At 54.8% G+C, this 12841-nt stretch overlaps 1 protein-coding gene across 3 annotated transcripts; it reads right to left on the reverse strand.

Annotated features, from left to right (window-relative positions):
• Nucleotides 1-122: 122 nt before the first annotated feature.
• AJUBA (ajuba LIM protein) lies at nt 123-10434 on the reverse strand. 3 transcript variants are annotated; one of them, XM_006217233.4, is made up of 8 exons: nt 9052-10434; nt 6216-6317; nt 4491-4558; nt 4313-4375; nt 3461-3591; nt 3326-3377; nt 2561-2629; nt 123-2125 (listed from the first exon to the last, which is right to left on the reverse strand). In XM_006217233.4, the coding sequence occupies exons 1-8, from the start codon at nt 10085-10087 to the stop codon at nt 2000-2002; spliced, it is 1647 nt and encodes a 548-aa protein (XP_006217295.1). In that variant the 5' UTR covers nt 10088-10434; the 3' UTR covers nt 123-1999. The 3 variants fall into 3 exon arrangements, with proteins under 3 accessions (XP_006217295.1, XP_015105900.1, XP_072818914.1); XM_015250414.3 differs by lacking the exon at nt 9052-10434 and adding an exon at nt 8404-8531; XM_072962813.1 differs by lacking the exon at nt 9052-10434 and adding an exon at nt 6797-6930.
• Nucleotides 10435-12841: the final 2407 nt, after the last annotated feature.

Here is a 12841-nt window from a genome sequence, read left to right on the forward strand (position 1 = left end):
GTGAAAGAGTCGACAAGACCCCCAAGAGTAAACGAACTGAAGGGATGGACACAAAGCTACACACACTTGTCTGGACTTCCCAGGCCTGGAGCAGCCTGGTGAGAAATTTTCCCAGTCACAGAGTCTTTGTATGCACTTATTTAATAATAATAGTTCAGGAGAAGTGATCCCAGCTGTAGAACAAGTCATTTTGTTTCAGAGCATTTATCCTGCTAGAAAAAAAAAGTGCATTTCCCCCTCTGGCACTCAGTGGTGTGAGTCTGAACTCTTAATCTCACTGAGAGGCCTCTTCCATGCAATTCTCAGGTTGGCCTGCAAAGTCATCTTCGAATCCTCCCTAAATGTGGAATTTCTGTTCTCAAGAGTCATCATTTCCAACATGGAACGTTAAGTGACGGAGAATGAAGACTAAGGATCAAAGATGATCAGATTAATTTGCCTAAAACCAATTCACCTAGAGACAGTCTAAAATATTTATCAAATCTGCAGCATTTCAAAAGGATTTAACAGATTCACCCTTTCACTTTTTATTGTTGTCTGTACGACCTTTGCTACTCAACTGAATATGCCACATGCCTGTTTATTTGTTTAGAATATATTGGCCTTTTAACAGCAGGAGAGTAGAAGTTAAACCACGGGATCAAGATCATATTGAGCTCTGTTACATTTTTTAAGGCATCTGATTTGGAAAACAATATTGGATCAAGAAACACGAAAAGAAGATACACAAAATGTCTGCACCAATTATATTTATTGCTAGAAACTTTAAACTTAAAAAAAAAAGTGTTTGAGAAGTGGATAGCACAGAAAAAGAAATCCATAAAGGTAGGAAGCAATCTCATCATTTACAAAGTGCTGCAAATTTGATAAATTTATGCTTCTAATAATAACTCAGAAGTACTCTTGGATGAATAGATATAAATCCTTGAAATACCCAAACCGTGACAAAAAAGAATAGAGCAATTAAATGGCTATAAAAATACCCCAAAGGGAATTGAGCTTTTGGCAAACTTGTCATTAAGTGAACTTTAAGCAAACAAGTTTTCAGTGAATTGGTTTCCAGAGATCTAGCCAAACTGACTAGAACCAAGCGAAAGAGGTTTGCTCCTCTTGCTCCTGGTACCTCAGCTTGGGAGCCGCAGAGGATGTCATCCTGGTTCCCTGTGAGAGGCAGCAGGTCTGGAGGGCTGAGCTACTACTAATGAAACAAGTGAAAGAGTGACCTGAGAAGAGAGAGAGAGAGAGAGAGAGAGTGTGTGTGTGTGTGTGTGTGTGTGAGCACATTCTGGAGGGGTGTGCAGGGAGAGTGGCTAGAAGCTTCCTAGATGTCTCACTCAGCAATTCCACACCCAGAGGCCCACTCATTACCTCCCCTAGCCGAGGAGAAGAGGAACCACGGACAGGCAGCCACCTAGCCTCCCCAGGCCCACACGTGTCCCTGAGAAACAGGCAATACAGGCAGCAGGCCCACCCAGAGCTGGTTCCCATTCCCAGCAGAAGGGTGAGCGGCTCTCCTAGTCCACAGACAGGAGGCCAAGAAATAACTCATTTATAAGGTCTGGAGTTTCCACCTCTTCATCCAGATACAGCGATAAGACACTGTAGTCGGAGCCTGTCTGCCCCACATCTGATCCCACGTGTGGGCACAACATGGTAACCTCGCTTCCTCAAACCCAGAACCTGAACCACTGCCTGACTCGTACAGAAATGCATACTGGAGATAGAGATTAGAATCTGCCTGCGTGTGCCCGGGTTACATGCTACATCACAGGCTGCACGTGTGGAAGGAGGGCCGGTCACCCCCACCATGGCACTGGAGGGCTCCTCCTCCAAGTCCACTTGGAATGTCTTGATCTTTGGGTCTCTGGCCCTTGGGGCCCCCCAGAGGACTCTTCTGCCAGGCCTACAGAGAGCGTTCCTTGCTTCGACTGGCCCCAGAGGGGCCCACTGGCCAGAGAAATCTGTCAACGGTGGTGATGGCAGCAGCGGTGAACGCATCTCAGATATAGTTGGCAGGGGGCTGTCGGGCACTGAGCCGCTGCATGTGACAGCCGTGACAGAGCAAGTGCCCGTCCAGAGGGAAGCAGCAGCAGCCTTCCTCATCACTCAGCTGCATCCGGCAGTCCTAGGGAAGAAGGACACCTAGTTCACCTCGGCCTGGGCACCTCGGTACATCTTGGGAGTCCGCTCTGCTCAACACTAGACTCCTAATGACTGGAAGAAAGGGGGTGGGGTTGGAGGGGATGGACTCCCAGAAGAGAAAATGCCTCAGCTGGACACCAGGTGTCGCTGCTACAGCAGAAATAAGGAGAAGGGCTCCCATTTCCAGCGGTTACCAGGAGTCCCTAGTTTTAGGAGTCTTGCCTCTGGGGAAGCCAGATTAAGAAAGGACTAAACAACCAGGCCCAGATGGACCAGAAAGAGACTGGAGATGGGGCAGAGCACTTTCCTGGTTTCCCGGGCCCTGCACCTCTCCTACAGACTCCGACCAGTCTAGGACGTCACCACCCCCACCAGCCCCATTCAATTCTCCTTTGGGAGCCCGGGCCCCAGCACTCACCTCGCAGTGGTAGCACTCAAAGTGATAATCTCGGTCCATGGATATCACCCTTACAATGTCCTCACAGCCCTGAAACAACACACCCCCCCTGGGTGTGAGAGCAGCATGACACCCCAACTCCACCCTCTCCCCCAGACACCCCACTCCCATGGGAAGATCATACGGAGGCCTCCAGAGCCCCTCTGCCATCCTCCGTAGCTTTGAGATGGCCCCAGCAAACCCTGCCGGGACCTCCTCCCTCCCCTTCCTTGGCCACCTCCAGGAGGATGTAGGCCTCTGTTCAGGGACTCAGGCCTTACCTACCCACCAGCTGTGAGGGAAGCGGAGGGAAGGGAAAGGGGCAGGTGGCACAAATAAAGTAGGCGAAGACCCAGTGGGGTCTGGTTCCTCATGAGCTTCTGGCTTCCCTCCCTTGGCACACATAGCATAAATCATTTCTGACCCCTTCCTACCAGCCCTGAGGGTTCTTCCCACCTTTTGCCAGCCCCTGCATCTGGGAGCTGGTGACCCTGACCTCAAAGAAAGTCTCCTTCTCTGGACTGGGCGAAAAGAGATGGAGCCTGAGCCCAGTGCGGCTGTCAGACAAGCCCAGGCCCGGATGTTGGGGTCAGGGTGGTGACCCCGAGAGCAGAGTCACACGGGAATCTTCGCGGAGTACATTCCTCAGCACCACCGCCTCCCATGGGAGGCCAGGCAGCATGTCCCCAGCCCCTCCCCAGATCCAGCAGCACTGGCTGCCCTGCAGGAGAACTCAGACATACTGACCTCTGAGGGGAGGATGGGTTGGCCACAGGCCGCACACTTCGGAGCATAATTTCTGAAAGAGAGAGGACAGAGATGAGCTGAGGTTGGGGAATCCCTGAGCCCAGTTCCACACCACAGCCCCAGGAGTGGACTCACTTGTGGTAATCGGTGACACAGTACACCTGGTTGGAGAAGTCCACGGTGAACGGGATGCCGTCCAGGCACTTGTTGCAAACGATGCATCGGAAGCAGCCTGGGTGATAGGACTTCCCCATCGCCTGGAGGATCTGGCTCACGGGTCGGAGGAGAATCAGTCTCTGCTCTCTAGTGACTGACGATGATGCTCCCTGCTGCTCCCACTAACCTCACCCGACCCCTGCGAACCTCCCAGAACAAGGTTATGTAATCCGGGAGGACCAAGGAGTCTTAAAATGGAGGCGGAAACCCTGAAAAAGGTCTTAGGGAGCATCCAGACCAGTGTTTCTCAGTCTTGGCTGCATATTAGGGTCACTCAGGGAAGTTTTAAAGCCATCAATGCCTGGGTCCCACCACCCGTGTATTCATCATAGTCTCTGGTGATGACCTCGCATAGGTATTTCCTTTACTTCTTCTCAGGTGATCTGCTAGGCTGCCAGGGTTGCAAACCATTGATCCAACCCAATCCCTCTTATAGGAAAGAAAACTGAGTTCTAGCTGATCCCAGGCAGTAGCAGAAAGGGGATTAAGACTCAGGACCCCATACTCCTAGCGCAGGCAGAGGGCCTGGCTGTGCCTGCAAATTTAGGGAGGGGCCACATCACAGAAGCCTGGGGGTGGCAGGCTGAGGAGTCCAGACTTGATCCCATAGGCAGAGAGAATCCACTGTAAACAGTGGTTCTGGGAAGGAATGGGATGCAAGTGACTGCTGGCAGGTTTCCTCCCCACACATTTTCTCAGTATCCATTTAGCTCCTGATTCTACCCCTTGGCCCTGTAGCCTCACAGTCTCAGCTGAAGACACGTTGCTTACCTTCTCCAAAATCAAGTGACCACAAACACAGCATTTCTCAGCTGCCTCCTGAAACCCTGAAAACTGAGCAGACCAACAGAGGATGTTATGGGCAGAAAATGACCTGACGGGCAGAACCCCGATGGGCCACCAAGAAAAGGGTGGGAGCCAATTCCGGCCCAGGGGTCCCCTCACTCACCAGATAATCTTCCTCACAGTACACAGAGCCGTTGACGCTGTAGAAAGCCTTGCAGCGCAAAGTTCGCCCTAGAAACAGCAGAGAAGGGGCTGGAGCCTCTCCCAGGGTCCAGGCCCCGGGCGTCCCTGCCCCGGGGTCACTGCACCCCAGTGTTGCATGAGGCATTCAAATCTGAACTTTAGTGCTTGCCCTCCTAACTGCTGTCTGTCCCACCTCCCCACACAAACACTCGCTCTGATGCAATTCCAATTTGCTTTGGTCTCACTCCTGCCAAGTTCTCTCTCCTCTGCTCTCTGCTCCTCGGGCTCCTGTCTCCTCTACAGTTTTCTGTGACCCTGCTGTTAACCAGTGCCTTCCTCTGCAGTGCCCACACTCGGGGAGCCCTCTGAGAAAGCAAAGCCAACCACAGGCTGGAGGACAAGGTCAGGAAGTTCCGAACAAGGTGCAGCGCAATGTGCATAGAGACAATCATACTGTCCTGGGCTTAGCCTTCTGGGACCTTTCAACCTAGAAGCCTCTTTGCCTGAGCACAGCTATCCTGCTCTCCTAGGCCTATCTGTCTCCCAGGGATAGCTCTGCAGAGGTCAGGACGTACTGGTACTACTGCTGGGGACAAAGCACTTTGTTTGGGAGCAAAGTCAGTCCCCTTTCTTGCTACTAGGCTGCTTCCCCAAGCTTAGAGGGAAGCAGAGTCTCCAGGGTCAGAAGCAGCCCAGGATCTTCTGTATGTGGACAAGGCGGGATCGTTCATGAAACCAACACCCACGACTGCTCTAGGGTGTCTAAATTATCAGGGATGAGGAGGAATGAGACCAGGGCAGAGAATGGGCAGCTTTCCCACCCCTGCCCTCTTCTCATCAAAATCTCCACTTCCATCTCTACCCAGTGGTTTCGAAAAGCTGACTTGGAAACTTATGAGACACAAGGGAGTAGAGAGAGGGAAAGAGACATTCCCAGAAGGGACCCTATAAACAGGACAAACAGACAGACAAATCTAAAAGGAGCCAGGCAGAGGCTGGGAGTGGCAGGAAGAGAAAAGCTGAGTGCTGGAGTCAGACAGGCAGAGATAGGAGATTAAAGGTTCAGCAAAGAATCAGAGTGGGTAAGCAGTGTGGGGGCAGGGGGGGAAGGTAATGAGGGAGGTGAGGGAAGGGCTGGGGAGTTGAGGCCGCTGGGAGCACCTCCCCTCCAGGCGGGCCTCCTGAGCTAACAGCAGCAGCGGCGGGCATTCCTGGAGCGTGATGTCATCAGCTTGGCATGGCCCGGTGGCCTGCACTCCAGCGAGGTGGCTGAACTCTGACCAGCCAAGAGAAAACCCCCCTCTCCGCCCCCCACGGCTCCCCACTCCCCCAGCCTAGCCCGCCCTTCCCACATTCCAGTCTTTCACTGTCGCCCCAGGCAACTCGGCTGCCCAGGACCAAACCCCACCAAGGAGAGGCCAGAGGGTTGGGAGGGAGTCCAGGCTGGGCAAGCAGGAAGGCAGAAGAAAGAGGGAGGAACAGAGTAGAGGAAAGAGGTTGAACAGAGGGAGGGCTGACTCCAACATGGGGGCGGGAGAGTCAGGTAGAGCACAGAGAAGGGAAGCAAGAGAGAAAGTGTGGACCAGACCAGCAAAGGAAGAGATACAAGTCGTGCTTTCCCTAGGCACTAGTGAGTGTGTACGTGCGCGCAGGGAGTGCTCAAGGCCTCAGGCCCTGGTCCAGAAGGTCTGGGGGCTGCACTCACCACAGGAGCAGCAGACAAAGCACTGGGTGTGGTAGAGGCTGTCCAGGGCCTGGCAGGCGTTGCTCTGCCCGTAGATGCCTTTGTTGCACTTGATACAGGTGCCTAAGAGGAGAGAAGAGGTTGTCAGCATCACATCCCACTCCCGTAGCTCAAAACCAGGGATCCCCCCCCCATCTTTCCTGATGGTGGAGGACCACCAGTCCCAGCCTCCTTTTGGTGGGTTCCCTTCTGGGAAGAGAGAATAAATGGGATGAAGCGAGGTCTTCGCTGGGCAGACTTATTCTTGTTTACCGATTACTCAGCAGATATTTCCTCAACATCTATTTAGTGCCTAGAAGAAAATACTGTGCCCAATACAGTGGAAAGTTGGAGAAAGGCAAAGATATGGTCCCTGGACCTCAGGTACGACCCCTGTTGCACTGTGTGGGGCAGTTAGAGACTATCCATAAGGGCCCCGCAGCAGGCGTAAAAAACTTCCTAGAGAAAGCAGGCCAGGCTCCGAAAGCCTCTCTGGCGCCTCGGTTTCCCCATCTGTAAAATGAACTGCTATTCGGCTATAAAATGGCTTCTGTGTCCCATACCTCTAGGTTTCCAAGGATGGAAAGAACGACCTGGTTCAGCAGAGGGCCCTGTGCGGAGGGGACCATGTGAGTGTGACTCCTCTGGGGAGGTGGCTGCTGAGAATGCAGGGTGTGTTCCAGGGACTGAAGGTTGCAGAGGAAGCGGGGGAAGGGTGGCAGAACCTCTAATGTCTCCCTGTCATCTTCTATCCTAGGAGAAACAGAGCTGAACTGCTCTTCCCCGCCATCCCCCCTAAAATACATAACACCTGGCTCTGGCACCCGCCTTTCCTGGGTGTGTTCTTCCCTCCCTCCACTCCTCAATTCCAGGCCCATGAGTGAGGGCTAGGGCCTGTCTTTGGGGAGCAGATCCCAACGGGTCCGCCTCACCCCGCCCCACCTCCCCCCCTCGGCACACTGCCACACTCCTTGCCTGTTGGGGCCCATCCCAGTCTTTGCCCAGGGGCTTGGGAGCCCGTGCAGCAGCTGCAGCGACTGATGGGTCCAGGCCTGCCCTGCTCCCACCCTCTGGCAGCTGGGCAAGGCCACAGCCAAGGAAGAGGGCCCCTACTAGGGGCAGGAGTAGGAGGGTGCAGTCAGGCTGGGGGTTTTGTCAGAGGAGGCAACCTGCCCCCAGGAGAGAAGCCCCCACCCCCAGGTCAAAATGTGGCTTCCCCAGGGGAGGCAAGATCTGTCCCAAGATCGTCAAGCCAGGGGGCCCTGTCAGAGCCATTTCTTTGGGAAGCTTTGGACATTATGGGAAGATGAGAGCCAACTGCTCAGGCATGACCGCCTCACCTCCTCTAACCCAGCATATTCTTCCTGCCATTTCGCTGCACTCTCTGGAGCTCCTTTCTTCCTTTCAGTTCTGATGGCTTAGCTGAGGAGACTTCTTTCCACCCATCTGCCACTTCAGGGCCTAAAAGGATCCTGTCACTTAATCTCCCTTGACCAAAGCATCATCTGCTCTGGACTTTCCTCTCTCAGGTGGGGGCGGGGTGGGAGAGAAATGGGGGGAGGTTGGAGTTGAACTCTGCAGGGCCCTTCCAGCCTGCAGCCCTGCTACCTCTGAACCTCCCCCCCGCAGGCTTCCTTCCCAGGCTGGGTTTCGCTCCCTATTTACATTTCTAGCCAGAGTTCTAGAGCTTGGGGTCCAGGGCAGGAACATGGATGGTGAGAAAGGTGAGAAGGTGTCCGGAACACTGAAGAGGCCCACAACCCTGAGGGTGAGCCCTCCACTTTTTTCTGTACTTCCTCTCACAATCAGATGAGTATTTTTTAATATAGCGAAGTGGTGCCTGTGGGTCTTGGCTGAGATTATTCAAGACCCCAATACCTCCCCCACAGCTGAGATATATAATCAATTAATACTTCTTGAAATAACCGTGGGGGAGAGAGGCAGCGACCAGGTTTCCCTAGCAGCAGGAAGTAAGAGGGTACTGCGTGCCTGATTCTGAGCAGGTTACGGCCAGAACTGAAGGCCAGGTTATTTCTAGCTATTATACAGGGTCATCATCCATCCAGGGGTGATGTTGTCCGGTGGTCAAGGTTTCTGCCCTGACTTCCGGAGGATGGGGAAAATAGAAGCTGACACCACCTGGCCTCGGCTTAAATACCCACGCACGCACCAAGCCAGCAAGGCTGGGGCCAGTCAGCAGTAGGGTCCCTGCTTTCTGTCTCAGGGCGCTTCATCCTTCCCCCGCAGGCTCCATTTCCCCGACCGCGGTCACAGCTCCGCGCGTGTTAGGAAGCAGCTCCCCCACCCCCTGCACCCCACCTCCGCCCCGCGCCGCGCGGTCGGCCCCGCCCGCGGGCACCTGGAGCGCCCGGGCAGGAGCCGGCACGCACGCGGCTCGCCCGCCCCGCCCCCCCACCCGCGCATTCCCCGAATTCCTGCGGGCGGAGCCTGGGCCCGGGTGGGGGCGCGGCGCGCTGAAGCCTGCAGGGGCACCGCCGCCGAGGGGGGAGCAAGATGGGGGATGCTCTCACTAACCAAGTCGGTCCCCTCCCTACGAGGCCTCCTAGCGCGAAAAACCCAGGCTCTAAAGCTTGAGGAACTGGAACTCACGAGATCACCGAGGGGGTTGAATTTAGCAGAAATAAGGTGCTCGTGGTCCATTTGAAACCCAGTGGGAAGGGGAAATTCCTCTTTCCTCTTTCCTAGCTCCGCATCTCTGCCTCTGATCTCCCGGCGTCGGCAATTTGGGCCGTCGGGGCAGTGGGGAACGAATACGGCGACAAGTCCTTTCCCGTCCCTAACCACTTCTCTCACTCACCAAAATAGTCCTCTCTGGACTCCGGCTCCCGCATCCGGGCACGGGCGGCCTCCGGAACGAAGGCACCGGGCGGCTCCTCGAGACCCGATGGCTCGACCCCCGATGGTTCCCCGCGGGCGCCGGCTTCTCGCCCACCTGTGCCCACCGTCAGGCGCAGCAACGCTGTTAACTCATCCTGGTATCGGGCGCCCGCGGCGCAGTCCCCGTAGCCGGTCACCGAGTGTCGTCCGGGTTGCGCCCCTCGTCTCTCCAAAGGGCCTGCCGCTCCCACTGCGGCCCCAGCTAGAGCTCCCGGGCTGCCCAGGGCCGGGGGGTACGAGTGGCGGCTTTCCTGGCAGCCGAACCCCGCGGGCCGATGGGCACACAGTCGGTCCAGCGCAGCGTGGAGCTCGGGGTAGGCAGACGGCACCCCTCCAGAGGAATAGCCCGCCGGAACCCCAGCCAGGGGTGGGCCAAATAGGCAGGGCCCGGCGGGCAGGGGACTGCCGTGGCGCTGGTCGTAACCCATGCTGATGCCGCTGGTACGGTTGCTGCAGGGTCGGCTGCCTCCCGCTCCACCAGCCCCCGCCCCGTCCAGCAGCAGACTGCCCCGGGGGCTGGACGGCTTGCTCGCGTCGCTGGCTGAGCTACTGGCGAAACTGGAGCGGGGGCTTAGGGCTGGGGCCGTGGTCTCCAGCCGAAAGTCGGGGGGCAATGACTGAGGTAGAGGCAAGGCCCGGGTAGGAGGCGGCCCCCCGGGATAGGAGCATTCGTAGCGCAGCGCTTCAAAGGAGCCGCGCGGGTTCCGCTCAGTGTCCAGGGGGCCTTGCTCCCGGGCTGGCTCCAATGGCTCATCCCCAGGTCCCCCAGTAGCTCCACGGGGCCCTGATTTCCTAGGTCCTCCCAACCCACTCAGGCGCCCCTTGCCCGGCCCGGGGGTCCCATCAGACCCAGACCGGCTAGATTCACCCTTTCTGCGGCCGAACTTGGCGCTGCCGGAGTCCGAGAGTCTTAACTTCTCCAGCAGGCGACTGGCTTTCTCCCCTAATCGCTCCATGCCCTCAGGTCTGGGGCCTCCAGCCCCCTCCCCGCCTGGCACCCTGCAGCGTCTCGGCAGCCGCTTCTCTTTCCCTGCGGCCGGACTCCGGTCCCCCAGGGGCACAGGATAGGCACAGGGGTTTAGCGGGCTGCCCGGATGCCCGGCGCCAAGAATCCCGCAGCATCCCCCGGCGAGAGGTGTTGCGTCCCCCCGCGCATCAGGGGTTAAGCGGGGCTAGGAGGGCCTACGGCCGCAGCTGTCCCGTCCGCAGGTCTATCTGTTCACGCGTCGACTCGCCCAGCAGCCCCACTCTCCCCGGCCCCCGCCCCCCTCGCTCTCACACTCAGCACGGACCCAACTTCTCTCCCAAACTTTTGTCTGCCTGGCCGGATCTACTTTCCTGGAGGGGCGGAGCGCAGACGGCGAGAGGAACAGGGGTGTCGGCGCAGGAATCTCTGATGCGCCGGGACGGGGGGTGGCGGTTGCTGGTGCTAACTGTCCCGGAGGTGGAGATCCGCCGACTGGAAGCGAAAGGAAGGCGAGGGGCAGTTTGGGCAGTTGCTACTACATCACCCAAGGATTGGGACAGGAAAAAGTGGGGGATGGGGAGGGGAACTCTTTGTTTATAGTTGGAATGCGCGGAGGGGCACGGTGGAATGTCCCGGTCCGGGACTGGGCGATGCGAGGCATGTTCTGCGCAAACACCGTGACTTTGTTCCTAGTGTGGGGACTGTGGGAGTGAGGAAGAGGGACTGATACAGAAGTGGTGAGCCAGGGAGAGAGAAGAAAAGTAGACACATAGAGAGGTTCAGAGACGCGTAAGTAAAGAGCCCAGAAAGGCGAGAAAGCCCATTTAGAGAGGTGGTGGAAGACAGGTATGGAAAGAAAGGAGAGCCATATGGACCATAGGGGATCGTGGGTGGTGCTGAATAGACCAAAAAAAAAAAAAAAGACAAATTTGTGTTAAGTCCAGAGGAAATGAGAGACAAACAGGTATGCTGCAATAAAAAGACAACGTTCTGAACCTCAAGCTCTGTAACGGGAGGGAAGTAGCTTTAGTATGTACGTAAAAGGAGCGAAGAAAAGGCTTGAGGCTGACTCTACCTTCAGGGTAGGACAGATAGAGGGATAGATAGACACCCCCTGGTGTTGGGAAGTGAGATTTTTTAGCAAAAGTTTCAGGTAACTGGGGATAGAGGCCTGATTTTAGGGCTCACCTGCGCCTTCCCCTTGGTTGGCCCACAGGAGATTGGTGATAAAGAGCAAGTAGTAACTTAAAAGGAAAAAAAATAGTCATTTAGAGGGGATAGTAAGTGAAACTGATCAAGGTGAAAAAGGAAAAGAGGCTGATCTTGGCCATTACTAGGAGGATCAGGAATAAGGAAAAGAGGAAGCTGGGACTGAAGCTGAATATAGCTAATTAAATATCAGCCAACTGATTTTGCTCAGACTAGCACATGGGGGCACGAGGTGGAGGGCGGTGGGGGCTGGGAGGGGAACAGGGAAGGAAAATGACTCCTTTGTATTTAGATAGTAAATTAGTATGAAAATTATATGCAAACATATCACGCATATAATTTTCATCTCAACATTTTGAACACCTTTTATAATCCTAGTGTAGCCTTAGGGAGTGGGGAAGGAAAGGTTAGTATCTTTGGGGAAATTAATTTGGCACAAACTATTTGGCTTCTCTGTCCTAGCCACATTGTCTCCCTGACCTCATCTCTCCTGAGAATTAGCCTCTCTGTTTCCCTGGTGAAGCCTACAGCTTTTCTCTGATCCAGAGGAGATTTTACCATCAGACTAGAAGCGGGGAGGACTGAAAGCATTAATAACAGACGGAAGCGATCAGGTTGCATCCACAACCTGCTATGAGCAATGTCTTCAGAATTAACCATAAGGTTTTCCCTCCTTTCCTGTCTCCAGATGAGGGAAGAGAACCTGGATTCTTCCTTCCAGTTACTGACATCCTCTAATATTTGGAAGCTTTGCTCCTTTCAGGTTAGGATGGGAGAGTAAATCTTATGAAAAGTTGAGATGAGACGCCATTAAAGGAGGCCCACCTAGGAGCTGGTGGTGGCATCAGTGGGCAGAGTTGGGATCAACACTGTGTGTTTTCAAGGAGTGCACAGGAAGCAGACACAGTGAAGGGGAGGGGTGCACTTTCAGGTGTGCTCTTGTGGTGCTCACAGCCTTAGAGGAACCACTCCATAGTCTGCACTGGAGCCAGGAGTTCCACAGGCCCTATTCTCCATCCCCAGAACTTTAATTAGGCTCTGTATACACAGATGACTCCCAAGTCTGTATCTCTAGCCCACACTTTCTTGGACTTCAAAACCCAGCTGACAACTAGCATCTCCACTTGGTTGTCTCAAAGACACACAACACACTAAACTGACCTCACCTTCCCTGCCGCCCCAAACTGGCTCCTCCAGCATTTCCTGAGTAAATGGCACTACTAACCACTTAGCTACTTAAGCCAGAAACCTGAACATCAACCTTATGTCCTCCTCCCTTAACCCCAGATCCAGTCAAGTCCGATCACCAAGTTCTGTCAATTCTGCTTCCAAAATATCTTTCAAATCTGTCCTTGCCTCATCACTGCTAAAGCTATCAGGCCCCCGTCTTTTCTCCCCTGGACCTCTGCAAAAGTCTCCCTGCTGAGACTTTCTCCCTCCCATCCATGTCACACCCTGAGGTCAAGTGGTTCTTCTAAAACACAAAACTGATCATCCTGTCTCCCAGTTTGAAACCTGTCAGTGATTTCTCGCT

The sequence above is a fragment of the Vicugna pacos genome, chromosome 6 (assembly GCF_048564905.1).
Source record: "Vicugna pacos chromosome 6, VicPac4, whole genome shotgun sequence".
Taxonomy (NCBI): Eukaryota; Metazoa; Chordata; class Mammalia; order Artiodactyla; family Camelidae; genus Vicugna; species Vicugna pacos.

Excerpts from the sequence above, each read along its gene's own strand:
- AJUBA (XM_006217233.4), bottom strand. The coding sequence starts at position 10,087 with ATGGAGCGATTAGGGGAGAAAGCCAGTCGCCTGCTGGAGAAGTTAAGA. Across the intron at positions 6,318-9,051 it reads GTCCAGAGAGGACTATTTTG|GCACCTGTATCAAGTGCAAC; the intron begins GTGAGTGAGAGA and ends CTCTCCTCTTAG. Across the intron at positions 4,559-6,215 it reads CTTTGTCTGCTGCTCCTGTG|GGCGAACTTTGCGCTGCAAG; the intron begins GTGAGTGCAGCC and ends TGCTGTTTCTAG.